This window comes from Rissa tridactyla, chromosome 10 (assembly GCF_028500815.1).
Source record: "Rissa tridactyla isolate bRisTri1 chromosome 10, bRisTri1.patW.cur.20221130, whole genome shotgun sequence".
Taxonomy (NCBI): domain Eukaryota; kingdom Metazoa; phylum Chordata; class Aves; order Charadriiformes; family Laridae; genus Rissa; species Rissa tridactyla.
This window is the reverse complement of record NC_071475.1, coordinates 3,873,048-3,894,194: the sequence shown is the minus strand read 5'-3', so window position 1 is coordinate 3,894,194 and position 21,147 is coordinate 3,873,048. Positions and strand designations below refer to the sequence as shown.

Below are 21,147 nucleotides of genomic sequence, written 5' to 3'. Positions count from 1 at the left end.
ACCGGTTCCCTTCAGCCAGGACTTCGCACTCTTCCAAGTACTTTCAAACAAGCCAGAGTCAGTCAGCCCAGGACCAAAATGAACAAGTTTTGTGATTTATAAACTGTGACTTGAAATATTTCTATTCCTCATGCTTGTTTGGAGTTTTTGTTGGCATGGGCAGGAGGCAGAAAAACAGCAATTTACAAACTCACGGGACTGAAAGTATCTCACGGCACACAGTGACCATTAAACACTTTATTGTTTAGGAGGGAACCTTGGAAGGGAAGAAACGCGCCTGCTGGTGTAACCGATGGGAGCATGCTAGGAACAGTTAATCCTAACAAGCCAGTTAAGGTTACTTCCAAATACTTCAGAACCCTTTCTCCAGAGCAAATGGACAAAGATAACAGCTCTTGAAACTCAGATGTGGAGTGGTGAAACCAAAGCTAGCAACAGGGTGAACCAGGCTCGTGTTGGGCAAGCCTCCAAGCTACAAGCTGTGCTGGAAGCACCTGGGGTCAACAGGATTCTTTACATTGTAATACAATAAAAAAGGAAACGGTAGCGCCCCCCTCTCCCAGGACCTTCCTCCCAACTCCAGGAACATCCACTGAGACTGATACATGCAGGCAATTAGAAGAGGAATCATTTCGTTGTCTTGGACCGCGAAGGGCAGAAGGCACCAGTTTTGGTCAGTGTCTATCCAGAAGGATGCCGGGGCTTCCAAGGGCGTCTGTGGTCCCTGTCCTCTGCTCTTTGGAGGCTGATGTTTATCCAGAATTAACTAACAGCTCCTGGGGGAAAAAGGAGACAAAGGAAAAGGCAGCAAGTTAGTTATGCAGCTGTTGACATGGGACTGTTTCCTTCCGAAATGAAGGAGTAATCTTGGCAGGGTGAAAATCCCACAGAAAAATCATCAGGTTTCGCCTGCTGTAAAACACGAGACACTCAAGGGGACACAGGACTGTAGAAGCAAGATAGCAGGTCATGGTATCAAAGGCGAGACTGATTCTGGGAACAAGAATAGATGGTGAGTTGCAAATGATTACGGTTTATAAATCCTAGGGCCTGCAGCAGGAGAGAAAGGCCACAGTCTCAGGTAAACCTCAGAGCAGCTGGGTCGCAGGAGTAATTGTAGCTCCACGCTAAGTCCCAGCCTCAGGAGGACACCGGAGCACTTTGATTAGGTGCCATCAAACACTCACACACCACTCGCTCGTCCTGGAACACGATCAACATAAGAGTGAGCATTAGAGAGGGGAGGGGAGGAAAGAGAGGGACTCGGAGACTGCCCTAACTCCTGACATGTTTGACAGCCTTTATCCTATTAAGACCCAAACCCTCCTAAAATCGAAAGTAAAATCACAGCAGCTTTGTCCCCCACAGCAACCTCCTGTTTTCTAAGTGATACATCCTCAGATCATGCAGACATCTGCATATGAGCCATGGACTTCCAAGGGGTAGAAAAAAAAAAAAACAGGACGCCTTTGACCTTTTTAGTATGGAGCCTGCTATGGTCTCTTCCTATTTTTATCTTATCACTCCTATAAAATCAAAGAAATCAAACCAACAAGGCCACCACCTGGCACCAGTTATAACACCTCCCCCTCTGAGGACCTGGGGTATCGACGTTGGACCCTACTTCAAAACCCAGGCAGGCAATCAGCTCTCGCGCATCAGCAACGGCACCTTCATACCAACAACCTGCTGGTGTAGCTACACTAACAGCAGACTCGCACAGGGTGATCCCATCAACACGCTATTTTTTTCCCATGCTCTGCAGTTCCATTTTGCAGAACAGACAGTACGTACCCACGTTTAGAGGACTCTGATAAAGCAAACTACAGAAAGCTAAGTGAACAGTTAGCTGCACGTGGTCTTGCCACCCGTTTTCACTAGGGCTGGATTTGAGCTTGGTTCTACTCATTAGACACAAGCCTTTCTTAGGAGAGAAGCTGTGCTTCCTCGAATGTGAATCAGAAAGGAGAACATCCCAAAATAACGACGCTAGCACACTTGGCAATACCTGTCAGAAGATGAGGATGTCATTTGGGCTGCTTCTGCATAGCAGGCTGATATTCGCTGCCTAGCACCTGCACGGTCAGCATACTCCGTCTCCATTGACCATGCATCTCCAAAGACAGCCCCATCTCTAACAACAATGAACTGGAAAAGCTTCAAAGGACTCAAGAATAAAGAGAAAATTGTTTGCCAAATTATTTAGACAAAGCTTATCCAGAAATCTGACAAATGAACCATCAATATTACTCGACTGACTCTAATTTCCCAGGTAATTTTTCTCATCATTAGTGACTTAAAGTTTTGTACAGAGCAATACATTTTAAAAACTCCAATAGCACTCACACAAATTGTAATGAGCGAAGCAGCAACAACTCGCAATCAATTTTGCAATAAAGTAATTTGCTGTATTCACATTGTAACACTTCAGTGAAGTGTCGAGGAATGCTACATTTTGTGAAAAAGCCACTGATGTGGCCACTCTGTGGTTAACCCTTACGGAAGACAGTAAAACCTTCTTCTTTAAAGTAATTTTAAAGAATACTATAGTTACAGAATTTCATGTTCAAAGTCATAACTACATATTTTTATTCATTTCAGGGGAAAATGCAAACAGCCAGCACTTAACCTCAATCAATTCTTTCCAACCTAAGCTGCCCACATAGCAGGAACGCATCAAGCAGGAGGCTCACAAACATTCCTTGTGCAAAAACATCAGGTTCCGTCTCACTCTGGATGACTAAACCTTCTCAAAATCTTTTTGCACAGTGAGCTCTGGGCCCAGAACTGATGGGCTGCCAGGCAGCCCCGACCCCAACCTGCTGCTGCGCAGCTGGCAGGACAAAGGGAACAAAGGGAGCAGGTAACGATACCGTCCATCGCTGCTCCCAACAGTGGCCTGATACAATTACGTCTAAGACCAGCCTGCGCTGGATGGAACAACTAACTAATGTCCCTTCCCTCCTCAGGGGCACGGAGTGCTCATAAAGGTTATAGCATTGGCATTTCTTGGGAACTGAAGCTCCCCCAGTAGACAACAGCCTGCACACACAAGTGACTTTCCCAGCCGTTTCAGACTTTCCTGATCAGATGCCAACCCCGATCTTGCAGCATTTGCCATGCCGATGTAGACCACTAAATCCTGAACCCTCTAGTATTGCTAAGGTTCTCATGGTTCTTTCTTCACAAAGAAAGCGGAACCAGAGCACAGTCTCCGGCTGGCTATGGACCTGTGCTCCCCTGGATCTTCTGCAGAACGTGCTGTGCAGTGCAGGCACAATTAGCAGCTAACGATGCCGGAGGCCAGAGGTCTCCTCTGCCAGCTACTGCAGAGCGTCACACAGCCACTCCACGCTGCACAGGGGAAGCTCTGCAGGCCTTGTGGTCTGTTAGCACATCGTATAAGTCTACGCTTGTCGGAACATGCACATAATTGTTTTCACTGTTCCTAGGCCATCAGTTTATAAACCTGTGGCTAACTACTTAAAAGCACGGTTGCATCGATTTCATGCCTCGCATGCTGTGTAATAGCATGGAAGGACGCCATAGCTCTAAGACTAAACCCACTCTTTGCTAAGCCAACCATTTACACCAGCGCCTTAATTCCACCTACCACTGCAAACATGCCAATACAGGTTTGGGACCCCTTCATTTCCTTCCAACCTGGAATCCTCCCTGCAAGATGCTACCAGGTTCCTACAACACTTACCTTGAGCAGAAAGAGCCAGGAAAGGGAAGGAGAAGCCTTACCTCCCCTGCATGCCCTTAGCGTTGCATATGCAACTTGTCTGGTGCAACAAGTCCAGGCAGCTTGCAATCACAAGCTGTTCCCACGCGACAGGATACTCCCAATTCATCGAGTTGAGGCTCAGCCTGAAGAAGTTCGGTGCCTCGTCACAAAAATAACTGCCCCACAGTTGACATTAGCTGGTCTCTGCTGCAGTCTTAGCAGAACAACTCAGGAAACAAGTAGCCTTGGAAAGTGCACCGCACACTCGCTCTAATGAGAAGGGACGGTGCCCTTCTTGCACAACGAGGGTAGATTGTTTTTAATGCCACTGCAATGTCAGGTAGACGCCAGGTTCCAGTCTCGATGAGCTCCAGCACCTCTGCACATGAATGCTGTGTCCGTACAAAGACAACTCCTCACAGCTGTGGCTGCAGCACAAACAGGAATGCCAATCTGTTCAGTCCCAACGGCAAACCCAGCTGGAGGGCACGCAGCACTCTCTCTTCCCCACCTCTCCTGGCAAGCAGGACCCTGAGCCACTAACCCATGCTCTTCTACCACCATGAGACCCCACTTGGGCACTAACAGCAGTCAAAATTGGCTGGCTGCTCAGCTGACACAGCCGCCACTTCGCAGCACCTGTGGGGAAGCCAGTAGCTTTCCAGTTCTGGTTCCAGTTGAGTGAGGAGAAAGGGTCAAGCTCTGCACATCTCACCCCTGCTGAGAAGGGAGTCGCCCAACACGGTCCTTGTCCCGTAACAGAGAGCTGAGGCCTTGGTACCAGCACCAGGGCAAGCAAGTGCACCGCGCTCTTGTCTTCCTCCTGTTCCTTCTTTGCCTGTCTGCATCCCAGCATAGGAGCTCAGGGCTGCCTGGCGAGTCTGCAGCATCCTCTCCGCCTCCCGCAGTCACTGGCTAGTTCTGCGCCTCGGCTCTCAGCCTCGTCAGAGGCTCGGAGCCAGCAGAGGAATCTCCCTCCTTGAAAGCCCAGACCCTGAAGAACTTCCTCCCTCAGTGTTTGCCAGAGATGCTGTTTGCCAAGCCTCAGCTGTGCTAAGACATATTTATTTAACCAGCCTTTAGTCTCATGGGGTAAACCCTGCAAGTTTCCTCCAGTGAGTGCCTTACCTTCGTTCTAATATTCCTTTAAGCGGTCGCACCACGGCGCTCGCACATATGGGCCCTGTGTAGCTATGAAGAAATCAGAAAGCAGATCCCCATGATAAATGACTCGGTGCATTTGGAGTGTCAGTGACAAAGTAGAAATTAATCTCCATAGTTCCTAGTTCCTTGCCACGTGCAGGCAGCTCTCTCAAAACCAGAATACCTGTTGGCACACTGCGGACTTCAGTAACATGACTGCACAACTTTTTAATCTCAGTCCGGAAAGAGGCACTAACGAAATAGGAAAATCCTGACCTGTCCTAAGATGGGTGTTGTTCAAGGCCTTTCCACTGGGTAAGGCATTTGTTGCGGGGCTATTAGCACCCCAAAGTGCTGCAAGGGACATTTGAGTCACGTTGGTTTGATGTATGCTGTAGGTATTTTTTGGTTATGTGCAATTTGTTCTGATACATTCAGGGTATTGGCTATTTTGTGGAGCAGCTGTGCTGACTAATGGATCACAGCACTTGTATGCCATATAGTTATTGCACAGAAAAGCCTCTGTCTCTCTCATCCTTCAGGAGTCCAACAGTTGCTGTCCTTGGGTTTGGAATAAGAAGGGGCAGGAGTATGCCTGGCAGCAACAAAAAAATACTAATTCAAAAAGCTATGAAGAGAGTTTTGTTTTCCCTCTTCTCTGTGCTGGTGTTAATAGCTTTGCAAAGCAGAGAAGTTCACCCAATGACTTCTTGGCTGCTTCCCCAGATGGTGTCTTCAAAGCTGGCTTGACAGCAGAAAAGACGCCTTTCAAAAGACTCACCAGACACATTGTCAGAACACCCCAGAAAGTGCTTTCACGTGGAAGTCCCCTGGTCCACATACCCCACCACCAGAGTGCAGGAACAGAGACAGTTTTTCTGGTTTCCTCTCCCCCCTCCTCACTCTCCTTTGACTCACAAGAGCCCCACGCTGTTTGCTTTGCTCTGCCTTGACACCTCCCATTGCTCTGCATCGCCCGAATATGAAGTTATTTACCAGCACAACTAATCTCGAGCTGTTCTAAGACTCACCTGTTTGTTCATGCATTGTAACACTCATTTCCTCCAGACAATTGTTCTGATCATTGTTCTAACTCGCAGAGAGCTCCCGTCATTAGCCTTGCTTAACAGGAAATGTTTTGCCACTGACTGAGCAGCTCTGCAGTTACTAGACTGCACAAAAAATCATCCCGGCTGGGGGGCTGCATCCCCCCGCTGAGCTGGTAGCCCCAGCTGTCACAGTGGGGAACGCGCGCTCAGTGCTTTTGATTTTGGACATGTGCTAGAAAATACCCGGGCCAGGAGGAACAAATACCGCTCTACAAAGGGCCGCTGCTGAAAGGATAGCTGTTAATTAATCGGCATACAAACTGAGGGCGGTTTTTGTTCAATCAATGTTAATTGCATTTAATCTCGTTCTCACCATTAAGAAAAGCCACCAGGCCAGGCTGATGTTGCGGGTGCCTGACATGCAGATTCCACCCACGTTTGGGAGGCAAGGCGGGAGGAGTAAAGTAATGGAAAGAAAGGAAATAACCCTTCCTCACCCCTTCTGCATCACTGCACAATTTCATCGGGTCTCTTCCATTATTTAAACAATTTTTGTTTTCCAATAACATTACAGAGGAGCTCAAAGGATGAAAATCAGACATGGAGCATTTCACTACTAGTTATTCTTGCTCTCCTGGGTACTAGCTTCGAGCTTTGCTAACCTGCACAGTCCTGGCTATTCTGCTTCCCTAAAGGACTGAAATAAGAAAATTGCTTATGTGAAGCGGTGCCTGCTTTTTAATCCCAGGCTGGTCCCAAGAGAGCTGCCAGTGCCCCTCAATATGACCTACAACTGCTGACTGCCACCTTCCACCAGCTCTGCCAAAGTCTTTCTCCTCACCTTGCTACTGACCACAACCCCACCGCGTACCAAAGGATGCTGAAGTCTGTCTTTCTCTAATGTCTTATAACAGAAAGTAGTATTTGCTGTTAAACAACCTCTGACCAAATTTGCCTCGTAAGTCAGTGCACGTTTGAAGCCTGAGCTTCCCAGGTAAACCACTAGTGCATCCGCCAGCGACTTGGCTCTGATCTGGGGACTGTGCCACTATCTGCCCAGCCACCTGCTTGGGAAACGGGAGCGATCCTGTCCCCTCTGCAGGAATCAGCCTGGGGGCAGGGGGGCAGCTCTTGCAGCACAGGAAGCCCAAGGTAGTGGATTTCGTGACTACCGGCTTATTGCTTCTGCGAGTGCCTTGCGTTTTTCCAAATCAGTATCAAGAACAATAATAATGGAGACTGGGCTCTGTCGGTGCCTTTCGCCTGTGGCAGCACACAACGCTTGCTCAAAGCCGATGCTGCCATTTGTCATAGATTTTCTTTATCCCTGGACAAGTGTTAGTCCCATTGCCTCTCACCGCATAAAGTGGACATATCACAAGTGCCGTGAAGGGCTGGCTGAGTTTTAAGTGGTCTGAAATGGCTCCACTAGACTTGGTCAAGATTGCTTTAAAATCATTTCCCATTAGGACTGTGACCCTCTCTCTTTACAGCCAGCATAATGACTCTACCTCAGGGGAAGATAATTACATCCCACTATCTATACACATCAGAAAGTATACACTACAAACACTACCGCGCCTTTCTGGAACAAGCAACAGAAGGCAATGCAGGAGGAAAAGGAGATAACACTGGATGCCCCTCCATCCCGCAACTGGAGTCACCCCGAGCGTTTTGCAAGCTGGTGGATTAGCCCCTGGGAGGGATAAAGGGATCCAGAAGGCACAGAGTGTTTCTAAAGCAGAATGACAACTTGTACAAATCCAGCTCTGGTTTTGTAAGGATTAAAGTGAACTTCACCCAACTGTGAATATCCGTTGCCAGAGCCAAAAGGAATGGAAAACCACTTAATGATGCAACAGCATTTCATTATTTCAAACCCTAAGCCCAATGCTTCCAAAAGTGAAGGAGAGGCAACAGTAATGTTACTGCTGGGGGACATCGGCTGCAGGCGTTTAACTGCTAAACTGCCAAGCCGTGCCCTGAGCACAAGGTAATGAAACAGTACACACAAAGGCAACTCCTCCGTGCTCTCATTCGTGCTCTTGCTACCAGCCCCCAGAATAATCAGTGGGAAACGAAAAAAAATAATCCCAGAAGCTAAGAGACTTTGGATTAAGTTGTATAAATTACCTGTTACCTCCTAACACAAGGAAGGGAGAAATGCAATAAATACCTGCAAAGCCATTCCAGTATTTTGGATTAAATGGATTACAGAAATGGAAAGTACATGATGCAAGATGTTATAAAACAAGACGCCAGGAAAGTGCAGGAATTTGAATCAGGCTGGCAAATGACCCCTGCAGACTATTGAGGAAAATTAATAGAGAGAAGGGGTAGAGAAAGGATGCAGTAAGAACACTGACTGATGAACAGTGTTGTTAGGACATGTAAATTCAGGATGTCAGATTTCCACTTAAATCTACTTCAGTCCTGGAACAAAAATAGCAAATCCTACTGTTAAAAAGTCAGATACGCCGCGCCTCATTTCAGGATAGGTTTCCCCTGTGCATCCCTCAAGATTGAAGTTTGTGACTTTAATTATTCCTGGAACATTGTGTATATAGGGATTCAATGCAGGGATTACTAGCAGGATCCTTGTTATAAGTGCCACTTCTCAAACAAATTACACTTCACTGGATGTCAGCAACATACACAAGAAAACAAATTAGATAAAAGGCAGCAGGACGGAAAGATACAGATCTGGTGCAAGGAAATTTCACAAGGTCACCCAGCAAAATAAAGACACTTAGAATATAAACTCCTACAACGTTTCTAATTCCACAGCGCATTAAAGCCTCGCATGACCCAGGCACAATCTACCTCCTATACACCGGTGACTCCACACAAGCCCGAGACCAAGCCTATTGAGACATGATTTCTTGTGAAGAAATGCCACCAGGGCGGGGGTGGAGGAAAAGAGACAGAGATAGAAAGAACCACCCCAGTTGTCCTCTGAACTCCTAGGGACCACCCCACCCCATCCCTTAATCCTGCCTGTTCACAGCCAAGCACAGCTGGATGGGAGAAGCCAGAAGAGAGGACGTCATTTTGTTTGGAGGTAGCGACAGCAGCTCCTTGACCGTAGGGCTTCTTCACAAACCGATCCCAACTTTCCATATTGCATTTTGCGGTTCCGGATCTCATTCTGGAACAGATTATTAACCTGCACTAGTCCTAATGAGCACATCTTTAACTCCTGGAATTTTCATGAAGATGGAAGCACAGGGAAGTCCGGTCTTTGCATAGAGTGCAAAGAGCTGCTGAAAACACTTCTCAACCCCCCGGCTACGGCACTGTGCCTTTGAGATGGGACCTCAACCGTCGTTGTTAAATTCTCATCCTGGGGATTTCACCTGCCACTTGTGAGCATCTCTAAACCCTGCGGCTTTCCCGTGGGCTACAGGAAGGCAAGCACTGCCCGCAGGCCGTGAGCCAGAGTCCTGGGCCCTCTTCTCGGACTCCTCCCAACTTCGCCCAGCAGCTGTAGATAAATCCCCATCTCAGTTTCCCTTTCTGTACACAAGAGTAATGCTACTTACCAACCACACAGAAGTACGATAATTATTCACCAGCAGAAGATGCTAAAGAAATGCAAAAAAACCCACACAGTTCTCAAGGGATCCATCCCCTCTGCACAATTTGCATTTAGGCTTCAGAGGATATCTAGTGCTTTATCTTGTCCCTTTCTGCCTTGCTTTAGCAGGCTCCTGCAGTGGATAAAGAGATTTCCTCTCCAGGCCAAGGTAGCACGTCCACATTTAAGGCATAGCTCACTCCTGTCTAGTCCAGCTTCACATACTAAACACAGAGGTAGGCAGAGAAACTTCTCCAGATATCCTTTTTCTATGCCTAATTCTATTTCTGTTCAGTGACACAGTGAAATTCCACGCAGAAGTATTATGAGCTTGACTGGCTTTATTTGTTTAACAGTTCACATTTTCATTAAGCTGTTGCTATTCGGCAGCCAGTAATTTTATTTGTGTGATAGGCGTATTCATCTCGCCCGTATGGGTGTAGATGTCGCTCTCCTTCTCTTCTGGCAGAAGAGGCAAAAATCAGCAATGATAGAGCCAAGAGAGGACTGGGAATTCTCATGTCTGTTTGCAGATGGATGCAGATGGAATATAGCTTCTACCTGGGTTTGCAAAGTCTCTCCCAAAGACTTGGGTCACAGTAAAGAGCCTAAAGGTAAATTTAAAAAAAAACAACTCGGCAACTAAACCTGTCTTGGGAGACTACCTCCACTGCTCAGGTACAAAACCAGAAATTGGAATATTTTTGGAGCAGAATCGGCCCCTTTGACTCAACACTGCAACTCTTCTGCGCCAGAAACTTATTGCTGACTGAGCATTTACGGAATTTGAGTATCAGATTTTAAAGAATTAATTGCACGTCTAACTCTTGCCAGTCTTTAAGTATCTTGAGATATCTGGTCCCAGGAGCTGCAAGATCTGATTAGATCACAAGGAAGAGAAGCCCGGTTGGTTGGCCCGCACCAAGCCCCAATTAGACAATCCTCTACCAAGTTCAGGCAACCAGACAGAAAAATAACAGGCGTTTTGAAATGTTAATGACCTGAACTGAGACAGTCAAACGACTCAACCACACCTCTTAGATAGAGGTTCCAGAAGTCACCCAAGGAACTCTCTTTTACAACATGAAGGAGCAGAGGGAGTGCTCCCCCAGCGCTGGGGAGGGAACCCGCAAGTCCGGCTGTTCCTGCCGGGCACGGCACACTTTCCGCAGCAGAACGGAAAGGCTGCAGAGGGATCAGGAGGCCACGGAGACGTTCAGTCAGGCGATTACGTGCGGATGCCCAACCACAGGCACACCCAGGCAGTGACCTGCGTGAAGCTGCATGCTCAGCCCTGAACCAGGAGCCACCGTAGTCAGTCTCTCAGCAAGACAGGTTTGTTCCGAGCAACTGCCCACCGGCGCCCAGCAGAACCAATGCAATTAAGAGAACGGCAGATAAGATGCCCGACAACCTGAATCATGGATCTGAGCAAACAAAGGGAGAATGGCGAACACCGGGAGATGCATCTTTATTTCCCAATCAATGTCTCCTCCTGCGTAAATTCCAAATCCTTCTTTCAAGATTAAAAACCTTTACCAAGCGAAAAACAAGTCAGCAGTTCTCTAGCTTCTTCCTGTCCCCTTCCCTCTTCGGTAGAACACCAGATGCTGGAACAAGCCACAAAAGCCTCCTAAATAATTATCTCCCAATCTCCTCCACTGCAAATTTATAGTCCTGCATCTGTGTCGGTACAGAGACCTGTTTCCATCTGTCTAAAACACATCCTTTGCAGAGGGGACCTAAAGGTGGAATGTTTAATCAGAGCATTTGAAAATGTACGAAGAGACTGGAAAAGAAAGCGACAGTTTATAAGTGTGCTGTTCGCTTGTCTTGTGGATTCTGCTCAAGTGGAGGGGGAGCTTTCTTTTTTTTTTTTTTTAAATATGACAAATGATGCTGGTCCCATCTTGTAATTTCCCTCACTGTGCAGCATGTCTGTTCATGATAGATACCGGCACGGCTGCTTAGGTGTCCGTTTATCTGCTAGAAAAGTGTTGTCTGTTTGGAACCAACTCATCCTAAAACAGTAGCCCCAGAGGGGGAAGAGAGAAAAGGGAGGGGGGAAGGAGAGATGAGGGAGCTGTCGACTGGGAATACGTTCACGCTTCTGCTGCAAAGGTTCTGGCAAAAAGCAAGCATCATATTTAGTTTTAGCTACGTCCTCTCTTCCCTCCTCCTAGACCATTCTTTTCTAGCAACAGTCAACACCTCTTTACACCCTCTTCCCACAAAGACCTTACCACTAACGTACGTTTCATTTCATACTTGCAACCTGTGGAAACAAAGCAAGCCCACAGCCTTCTTCCACAGGGCTGTGCCAGCGCGCAGGAGCTCTCAGGTCCCAACCTGAACAGTCTGCAGCTGAAGACAGGTAAAAATGAAAAGAAAAACAAACCCCAAAGGATGGCAAAAGAGAGAGAAAGGACCAAAAAAAAAAAAAAAAGCAATCAAAGGGTATTTATATTTTGGGTTTAAAGAGACTTTACGCAGGAACTTGCCAATTTTCTGTAGCCAGGATTAGAACAGAACGAACTCAAGCACTTTGTCCTTCTGCAGAGCCCTCTGAGCCGAATTTCACTCTCCACAAAATGGCCAATATAGAAAGAAGCTCATAAATCCCTGTGACGTCAGTAACTTCACATTACTCTTGGGGAAACAGAGGCAGGGACAGATTCATTAATCCAAGTAAATGAATCTGTGAAGCAGCCTGGGTTTCTGAATCCCCATAATGTCCCCCACAAGAAGCAGCACCCAGGCCCCAGCAGTTTCTATGCCATGCTGCCTGGCACAAGCAAAGCAAAACACTTGAATGGATTGAGAATGTTTTTAGATAGGAAAAATATAGTCATTAACCACACCTGCCCTAGCCAGGTAAGCATGCATTCTTATGAAAACATGTTTTATTACTTTAAAATGCCTCCCACCATTTCACTCACTGCATCGTTAATACCAAAGACCAAGGTCACATCTGTAAGATGCTGCCTCAGAAACCTGCTGAATAGCAGAGAGCTGCAAAACCTGTCTGAACAGGTGGGTACCTATTCCAGCGGCTCAGCGCTGCCGGGGTCAGCCTGCTGGGCATACCCATGCCAGCAAGGTTAGGGCTGGCTTTCATATGGCAACATCATTCTGCAGCTTAGGCGCATCCTGAAAGGATGTTGCTACGGGCTGATACTCTGCCTCCGCTTTACCCAATACAACTGCCACGCGTGTGCAGAAGAAAGCTGGGTGCTTTAAAGCTGTTTAGATAGTTAGACGTTCACTAAGAGCTTTGTAAGACATTTATGTTAAGGAGCTATTAGAACCAGCAATGAATCAAAGACTTCACTTTCAAGATAAGGAACTGTCCCTTAAAAAAATTAGGGTTTTTTTTTGGTGGAGTGGGGTTTCTTGTTTGTTTGCTTTGAAAATAATGAAATCCCACATGGAAGATGGTATCAGTCAGTTGAGGTTAAATTGTGTAAGGCAGTTGTCATTACTGTGACTTAAAACTGAGACTCGCATTCAGAAAGTTCAGTATTTATTGCCTCCCAGAATTTGAGTTCACAGAAAGACTGGCTGCTCCTGCAGGCGGAAGGCTCGTCCTACCATCTCTCATCCATGATCAGCCCACAGCCACATTCCCACACACGAATGGTCCCGAGTGGACTTGCTGACAGCCTCCAAAGCACCACCCCTGGATGATGCTCACCAACGCCAAGCGCAAGGCTCTAAATTACACAAACTGAGTCCAGCCCCACTGACGCCAGCCAGCCTTAGCTTTTCAACCAGCCTGGGAAGGAAACACAGGCGTGCAAGCACACATACACCCCCCCGGCCCACCCAGCACCGGGGGGACAGGCCAGCCACTCGATTTGCAGAGAGCTTTTCCATTTGTCCCACTCTACTTACTGCAGCGTTCGAGCAGACAGCCCGCTCCCCTTTCACATGCTCTGCGGTGGCCATTTCTCCAGAGCTGCCCATCATTTCCTTATCAAGCAGTAAAAACGCAGGATCACTAGAGACACCGCTCAGCCTTGCTGAGATTTCACTCTCTCAGCGGGTTGTAAATGCCCCTATAATGTTGGCTTTTTTAATCTTGTGTTATTATTACCCGCGGCTGCCATTCAGTCTGCAGAGAATAAAGCGTCAAGGCTTTCAGGACCCACACAATGGCTCTGTGCATTTGCCAGCGGTTGGACAAACAATACCTCTGTGTTTCAGCTTTATTGGAAACCTTTCTGTTGTGGGAGCCTGACTGCATGTGTCCCTCTGCTCGGGTGACGCAGAGGTGCGAGCGTGTGCCTACGAATTCGGCGGTGATTTCAGGAGCACGTGCCTCCGCGGCTGCCTACAGAAGCAAGATGAAAGCGTGCGGGCAGCTGCCTGCAAGCCCTGTGTGCTCCTGCGAGCCTATGGAGGGGCACAGATAACGGGATTGCAGAGCCAGTTGGTCTTCTCTATAGATCAACCAGGGAGCACGAAGCTGAACCGGGCCCCTCTGCGAATAATTACGTTCATCTCTGCGTAAACGGTGTTGCCAGCTCATGTGGAAGTCTGATGGTATATGACATAACTACGCAAATGTCAAAGCTCCACTTCCCCGAACCGTGTTCTTACGTGAAATCTTGGCTTCTGCTTAAAACTAAAGAGCTTGAGATCCTTGCGTTTGCAAGGAAGGCTCGAAAAGTGGAACAACCAAAAAACTCCACAAATTAGAATGCAAACGAGGTTTGAAAAATCCAGGGCTCTTCTAATTTGGGGAGACTGATTGTTTTGGTCGGTTCGTTATTGCTTGCAGGGGACACTGCAGATGTGTGAACTCTTACAGAGCTGCAATAATTCTCTCACTCAAGAAAACGAGCCGCGCTGCACACTCTTCACATATTCAAAACCCAAGAGAGAAGTCAGAAACTCCCCAAAAACCACAAGGTTGACTTGTAAAACTGTTTAGAAATGCACTGGGGTTATTTCACTTGGCTTCTGGTTTTAAGCACCTGAGTCACGTTCTCATACCACTGCTGTCTAGGCAGGAAGGCTAGATTATTTTATTGTATCTATTCCTTTCTTTTTTTTTTTTTTTTTTTTATAAAAAAACAGAACTAAGATTCTCATGTACTTGTAAAACTTCAGAACAACTCCACAAAACTAGGGCAATAGAAAACATGCCAAATACTTCAAGGCTTGGCAACAGTGAGTGCCTGCCTGTCTCTCCGTGGCAGGAGGAATGTCTGTCTGTCTCAGCCAATGTTTCCGAGCAAGAATGTCTCATCCCGATAGCCCGTGCACATATAAAACACCTATGCTGTCAGCTCTCCAGGAAGAGACCTTGACATTTTGCAGAAAACCACATCCCCATCTCCCCCGAATATCAGCAGAAGGCAGAAAAACCTGGTAGATCTGAAAATGTAAGAATGAGGTGCTGCCTTCAGCAAGAATTAAAGTTAAAATGGAAAAGGCAGTGGTGAAACAAGCACAGAGCAGTCACTGCGCTCAGAGTACCAAGGAACCAACCTCCAGGTTTCCCAGACCCCTGTCTGCAGCTGGGCTGTCCCACTCACAGACTGGCAGGGGTTGGAAGGGACCTCTGGAGATCATCCCCTCCAACCCCCTGCCAGAGCAGGGTCACCCAGAGCAGGTGGCACAGGAACGCGTCCAGGCAGGTTTGGAATGTCTCCAGAGACGGAGACTCCCCCACCTCTCTGGGCAGCCTGTGCCAGGGCTCTGCCGCCCTCAGGGTAAAGAAGTTCCTCCTCATGTTTAGGTGGAACTTCCCATGGTCAAGTTTGTGCCCGTTACCTCTTGTCCTGTCCCCGGGCACCACTGAAAAGAGCCTGGCCCCATCCTCCTGACACCCACCCTTTAAGTCTTCATAAGTGTTGATAAGATCCCCCCTCAGCCGTCTTTTTTCCAGACTGAAGAGACCCAAATCCCTCAGCCTTTCTTCATAAGAGAGGTGTTCCAGTCCCCTAATCACCTTTGTAGCCCTTCGCTGTCCCCTCTCCAGCAGTTCCCTGTCTCTCTTGAACCGGGGAGCCCAGAACCGGACACAGAACTGGACTCCCTCTCTTGGGAGCCAAGAGAAGAAATATCTCAAAGAGGAGGAAATTGAGGCTTTGCTATCTTAAAAAGAATAAATAAAAGGTGAATGGTTTCAGCACATACCGTATTATCATTGCAATATTATGTACCTCATGCACCCGGAGAGATAAACTGCAACTCGCTCTCTGAGCTCTAACTTTATGGTAACCGGGCTGGCACGGGAAGACGAGCTCTGCTCTCTGCGGACAGAGTAACTGGATTGCAATGTTCTCTTCCTGAAAAGAGTAATGAGGTGCCCAGAGAGCCTGCAGAGGTGTCAGAGAAACAGATGCTGTTAGACCCTTCGCAGGCCAAAGACAGATTAAGAATAACACAATACCAGCACAACAGGACCTTATCGACAGTCTTGCAAGCGCTAAGAAGTGGAAGCTGAGCGAAGGCTGTGACACCTGTCTGCATCACAGCCCCGCTATTACCGCCTCCCGACTTCCCGCACAATCCGAGTGTCCAAACGGCTTTGAAGCAAGAAACAGCAAGACAGGCAGGTGAATCTGAACTGCGATCAGCTGTCTGAAGAGGCGGTAGGAATACCTTACATTTCAGTAACACTTTTCATCCACAACATTTCCGAGACATCCATTCAACCTCAACACTCCAAACCACAGAAGTAATATCTGCCCGGGTAGAGATGGGCAAATAAACACAAGTTAAATGACTGTTCAAGGTCATCCAAGGACTACGAGAGAGAGAGAGACACACACACACACGTCTAGCAAGTAGATTACTCTTCCCTTTTGAAAGGCACACAGACACACACACGCACGCACAGGGGATTGAAACTGCTTAGCCAGGTGTGGAGCCTGCTGTGATCAACGCAGCTTCACCGAGCAGCAACTCTTCTCGCTGCTGTTTCGCTGGTGCTAAAACGTAAAAAGCAAACCTTTGTAAGAAAATTCATTCAAACAGATGCAAATAGGGCTGGGGGATTTTGCATCTGGGCTAAGTTACTGCAATCTACACATCCTATTTGTCTGCTAGTTATTAAATTACCCACAAGCCATCAACAATTCAAGTCTCTCTCCGAGAAGCAGAGATTAACTAGGAATTGCTATGCAGAAATGCTGCTCATCTCTCTCTCTAGCGAGATCAGCCTCATGATGAGTTGCGGACATTTGGGAACAAAGGTGAGCTTTCCTGCAAGAATCAAGAGGCACAGAACGATGAGGAAAATGCTACTACGGGGAGGAGAGGATTTGCAAGGCAAGAATCCATCAGGAATGGTTTCACACACGCCGCAGACCATGGACTGACCAAACGCGCTCCTGTATCGGGAGCACAGGAAGCCGCACTTCTGTCCAAGCACTAATGCAAATGAGATTTTCAGGGAAAGACAACGAAGCCAGTATGTAAATATTAATTTAACAATCTAGTTGACAAAGCGTCAGCTGATCTATAAATAGCCGGTTTATTAGCAGGTGATGCCGAAGGCAGCTAGCCTGGCTCCTCTTCCCACAATCCCCTCTGCCACCTTGTTTTTATTGACCCCAGAGACACGACGACTCTTCACCGTAACGCAGCTTGCTTCTCCACCGCTACCTGCAGAGGAGCTACAAGCACTTGACAATACAATATATATTTATCAAGGCCCTTACACCACAAGGATCCTGCAGCACGACGCACACCACAGCTCACAGTCCTCAAAGCGAGCAAATGGTTTAGAAAAATAGAAAAATAATCATGCAGTCTTGCTTTTAAGCAGGAGGTGGCTGAGGGGCTGGTCATTCTGGTACCATCAGGCATTTAGGGAATGAGTGACGCAGGGCCAGAGCCAGGCACCATCCGTCTGCATTTACACTGCGCACTTGGCAAGCTAAGCCTCAAGGACAGCAACACCTTTAATAACTTTAGGCCACCAAAGAAGCACTTTGCCTTCTCAAAAGAAGATGTCAAAATCCTGATTTCTTTCCCCAGTTTTATCTCATCTGGCATTATTACGATGCATAATCAATCTTATGATTCTTCACCATCTCTTTGGGCGGCACACGCAGGAATCCCTTCTCTCACACAGGCACAAGACAGCTGTTTAACAACGGAGAGCAACACCACAGCAGAGTTTAGAGCGAGCGGTCAAGAATCTTGCACCCTGGTAAAACCGCTGTGGCATTTGGACCAACAGAACACAATTGCCCAAACCGCGGCATGGCCAGCATCCATGGAAACAACGTGAATTACGATATTTTAGGCTATTCGCATGGATTTGTATATATTCCTCGGAAGTCTTTTAAAGCCTCGGTCTTCCTCTTTCTGCAAAGAACAGGGACAATGTACTTGACGGGCTGGGCTTGTAAATAGGCAGATTGAATTAGAGGAACAGAACGGACTTTGTTATCCCTCCCTCCCACTTGCCTCGAGTTTCTAAAGGAGCCTTCTGAACACAAGAAGTCACTATGTTACTGCTTATCATATGGCTAGGAGAAAGAAAGAAAAAAGATGAAAAACCCACACAATCAACACTTTTTTTTCCCCATAAAGTCTATCATATTCTTGTACAGCTTGTACAGTGGCAGGCCTAGAGCTTACCCCAACTGGGAACCTGCTGCGCCGGGCATGGCATCAACCCCGGCACGGGCAGAGCCTGTGCTGGCAGTGGAGAAGTCTACACTGTCATCCACGCTGCACGGAGGGGTGCCGGGGCCATGCAGGCAAAGAGTGCAGGTACATACCCTGCACACAGCCCACCCTGCTGCCGCAGCCTCGCTTCTCAGCGCTGCCCCATCCGTTAGGTGATAAAACATCTCCAGGATACCAACGTGGGCTCCCACGGCACGGCAGACAGGCTCTAAAAAGATCACGGTGATCTCCGCCAAGGGAAGTAAGGATCCCTGTGCAGCAGGCTTTGGACGCAGGACTCTTCCTTCATTTGTCCAAATAACAAATGTTTCAAAATTTTGTATTTAAAAGTTTTAAATACAAGGGTTAAACTGATATTTATATGATTGCAATCCTGTGATGGTCTGACAATCTGGCTTTTTATGACCACCAGGGACTGTGGAAAGGAAACTTTTGCAATAAAGCTCACTTACTAAACTGTCTTTTCCAAATGGACGTAATTCTGTTTTCCATTATTTATGGAAATAAGACAGAGGAATTTGACTTAGCAGAATAGAGTTTTAAAATAAAGCCATGCTCAGAAACCCTGCGAAATTTAGCAAGAGAAGTGCTACACGTTGCCAAATTGACCATAAATAAAGAAATGAGTTGTTCTCATTAATCAACTAGAAAAAACCCTAGTATAGTAATAGATTTGCAATCATCTTTACTATATTATTTACTCTAATAAAACTGCCATAAATCTAATAGCAACAGATGTAAGTAGCACCGAGGAAAACCTGGAACATTTTAGATAGTTCAGTAAATGCGGGATGCTGCAACAAGGCTGCAGAATAGCCTTCCCAGGAGAAATCCACTCAGTCGCCGTCTTCTTTGTCTTTGATGTAAAGCTACGTATAAACCTGCAGTGCTAAATGACTGAAAAGCTTCTCTTCCCCAAACCTCTACATGTGCCATTTCCTGAAGCTCTTGAAAAGTTGCTGCTTTCTTTATCTGCTGTCTCCTTTTCATATCAGCACATCGATTTCACAGCCCAGCCAGTCGTAATCCAGGAGTGCTTACAAGCCAGGACCCGAAAAAAAGTTTAACTAAGTTTGGTTCCCTCTCAAGTAAATTTCGAGCAGGTGGAACACAGATGAAATCCAACTTATCCAGAGTAATTTATTCTTCACACTTGTTTAAACATGGTCACTCACCGAGGAGAGACGGGCAGCGTTCTTTGTGGGCTGTAGACTCCACCGCACCGCTAGGAGCTGTGCTGAGACAAGTCCACATCACACGCCAGTGGAGATGGACTGCAGCCTTCAGCTCTGGGATGGGAAGATCAAACTGCTAGATAGGTTCTCTTCCTTGCTGGGTACGCTGATTTTTATCAACGGGAAAAGCCAATTAAAGTTGATAAAGACACATTCTCTGCTGGTTTTTCCTTACTGCCCACTGCTCAGTGCTAGTATAATGGATAATGTTCTGCCTGTGGGTGTATTTTCTAAGATCTGTCAGTTCTGACAGCATTTTGGCACCTGGATAACTCAAGATTTATACCGAGGGTCCAGGAATGCACCATTTCTCAGCAGCTGATGGGTACATTTTTCAGCAGGGCTTCCCTAATTAAAGGGCTAGAAAGAGATGGGATCAGATTGATAGGTTTTACAGTCACACGTTTTACGCTTAGTTTGATGAATTATAAATCATCTTTTGCAACTTTTGGAACACGTGAGAAGAGCATGCAAGAGAAACTGCAGCAATATGTCCAAAATATCACAGTATAAGTACTTATTTTCAAATTTCACCCCTACCCCTATGGCAAGACCATTAAAGACATACTCAAGAAAAGAAAAAAAAAAGTATATACATATCTCAAAAAGAAAACTGATGCTATGAAACGAGACACTGCTGCTCTGGAAGTACTCCCAAATGGAAGCGTTTTACCCCAGGTGGGACACAAAAGGTGCAGCCCTCCTCCTTGGAGCACCACCCTAGGCTGGGGACACGGCAGTGGGATGGAGTGTCTCACACAGCTCAATTAGCAGCCTCCCCTGCCAGACCAGCGGGAAGTTTTGCCTTGTCCTCTGCTGTCACAGCCTTGTCTCGGGGCTAGAGAAACCACTATCATATTTAATGCTTTGACTTTAATACCTGTAAAACTGTGCGAGGACAACGTATTCTGTGCTGGTTTCGTTGTCTCTGTCAGAGCTCCTTCTGTATATATAGTGAAATATAACTCCAGAGAGGCCAATGGCAAGATCTTTCAGAATAATCACAGCTGATGCTGGTCTTAATGGGATCTGCAAGTACTGAGCTCCTCTTGGGGGGGGTGGGCGGTGAGGGAGAACAGCAAACCACCCAAAAACCCAGGGTGTGAGAGCCCAGTACCACAAAGTGAAAGTTCACGAGTTCCTCGTTGCCAGAGCGTTGTTCAGACCAATGTAGCCTTAAAGCTATAGAAAAGAAAGTCACAGAATAACCATCTGGAATGGCGAAAAATATTTGTTGGTAATTTAAAACATGAAACTGAAGAAACACAATGCAGAGCAACCAGGATGTGAAAAGCATTTCCAGGCACTGAGAGGTTAAAACAATTATTTGAACAGCTGGGAAAATTAAAATGGTAAAATAATAGCTACCCTTCAAAACTCTACAGATGCAAAGAGACTCTTCAATGAATAACTGATAAAGGGGAAAAAACATTTTAGAAGAGAAACTGTTTCACGCATGAAGGTCATACAAGTAACAGCTCCTCTTAAGAACCTGGATTTTCAGACTTGGCAAGAGATGAAGCGGTGGGGTTAACACAGCAGCCTTTACCTCTAGGGATCCAGGGTCAAATCCTGAATACTCTAAGTTACACATGAAAGCGACTTTGGGCATATCCTTTCTAACGCTTTTTTGGAAACGGTTCCCCACCCCAGCAGAAGCAAGGTCACATAGGATCACGCCGGAATTGTTGCAGCGGTTTGTTTGCTTTCCCAAGGAACACTCCCAGCGCTGGCACAGCCTCAATGGCTGCAGCAACT

The 21,147-nt window shown here is 46.9% G+C and overlaps 1 protein-coding gene across 5 annotated transcripts in view; it reads right to left on the bottom strand.

Moving 5' to 3' along the window:
• Window positions 1–222: 222 nt before the first annotated feature.
• The window catches only part of CHCHD6 (coiled-coil-helix-coiled-coil-helix domain containing 6), a 114,955-nt gene continuing 94,030 nt past the window's right edge, over window positions 223–21,147 (bottom strand). For 4 of the 5 annotated variants that reach the window (XM_054216120.1, XM_054216121.1, XM_054216119.1 and 1 more), the window contains one exon: window positions 223–776. Coding sequence is in view for 2 of the 5 variants with exons in the window: in XM_054216119.1 (XP_054072094.1) it covers window positions 753–776 (24 nt within the window). In the remaining 3 variants the exon portion in view is untranslated. Of the gene's footprint in view, window positions 777–10,041; window positions 10,108–21,147 lie in introns of those variants that run through there. The other variant, XM_054216118.1, reaches the window with a different exon arrangement.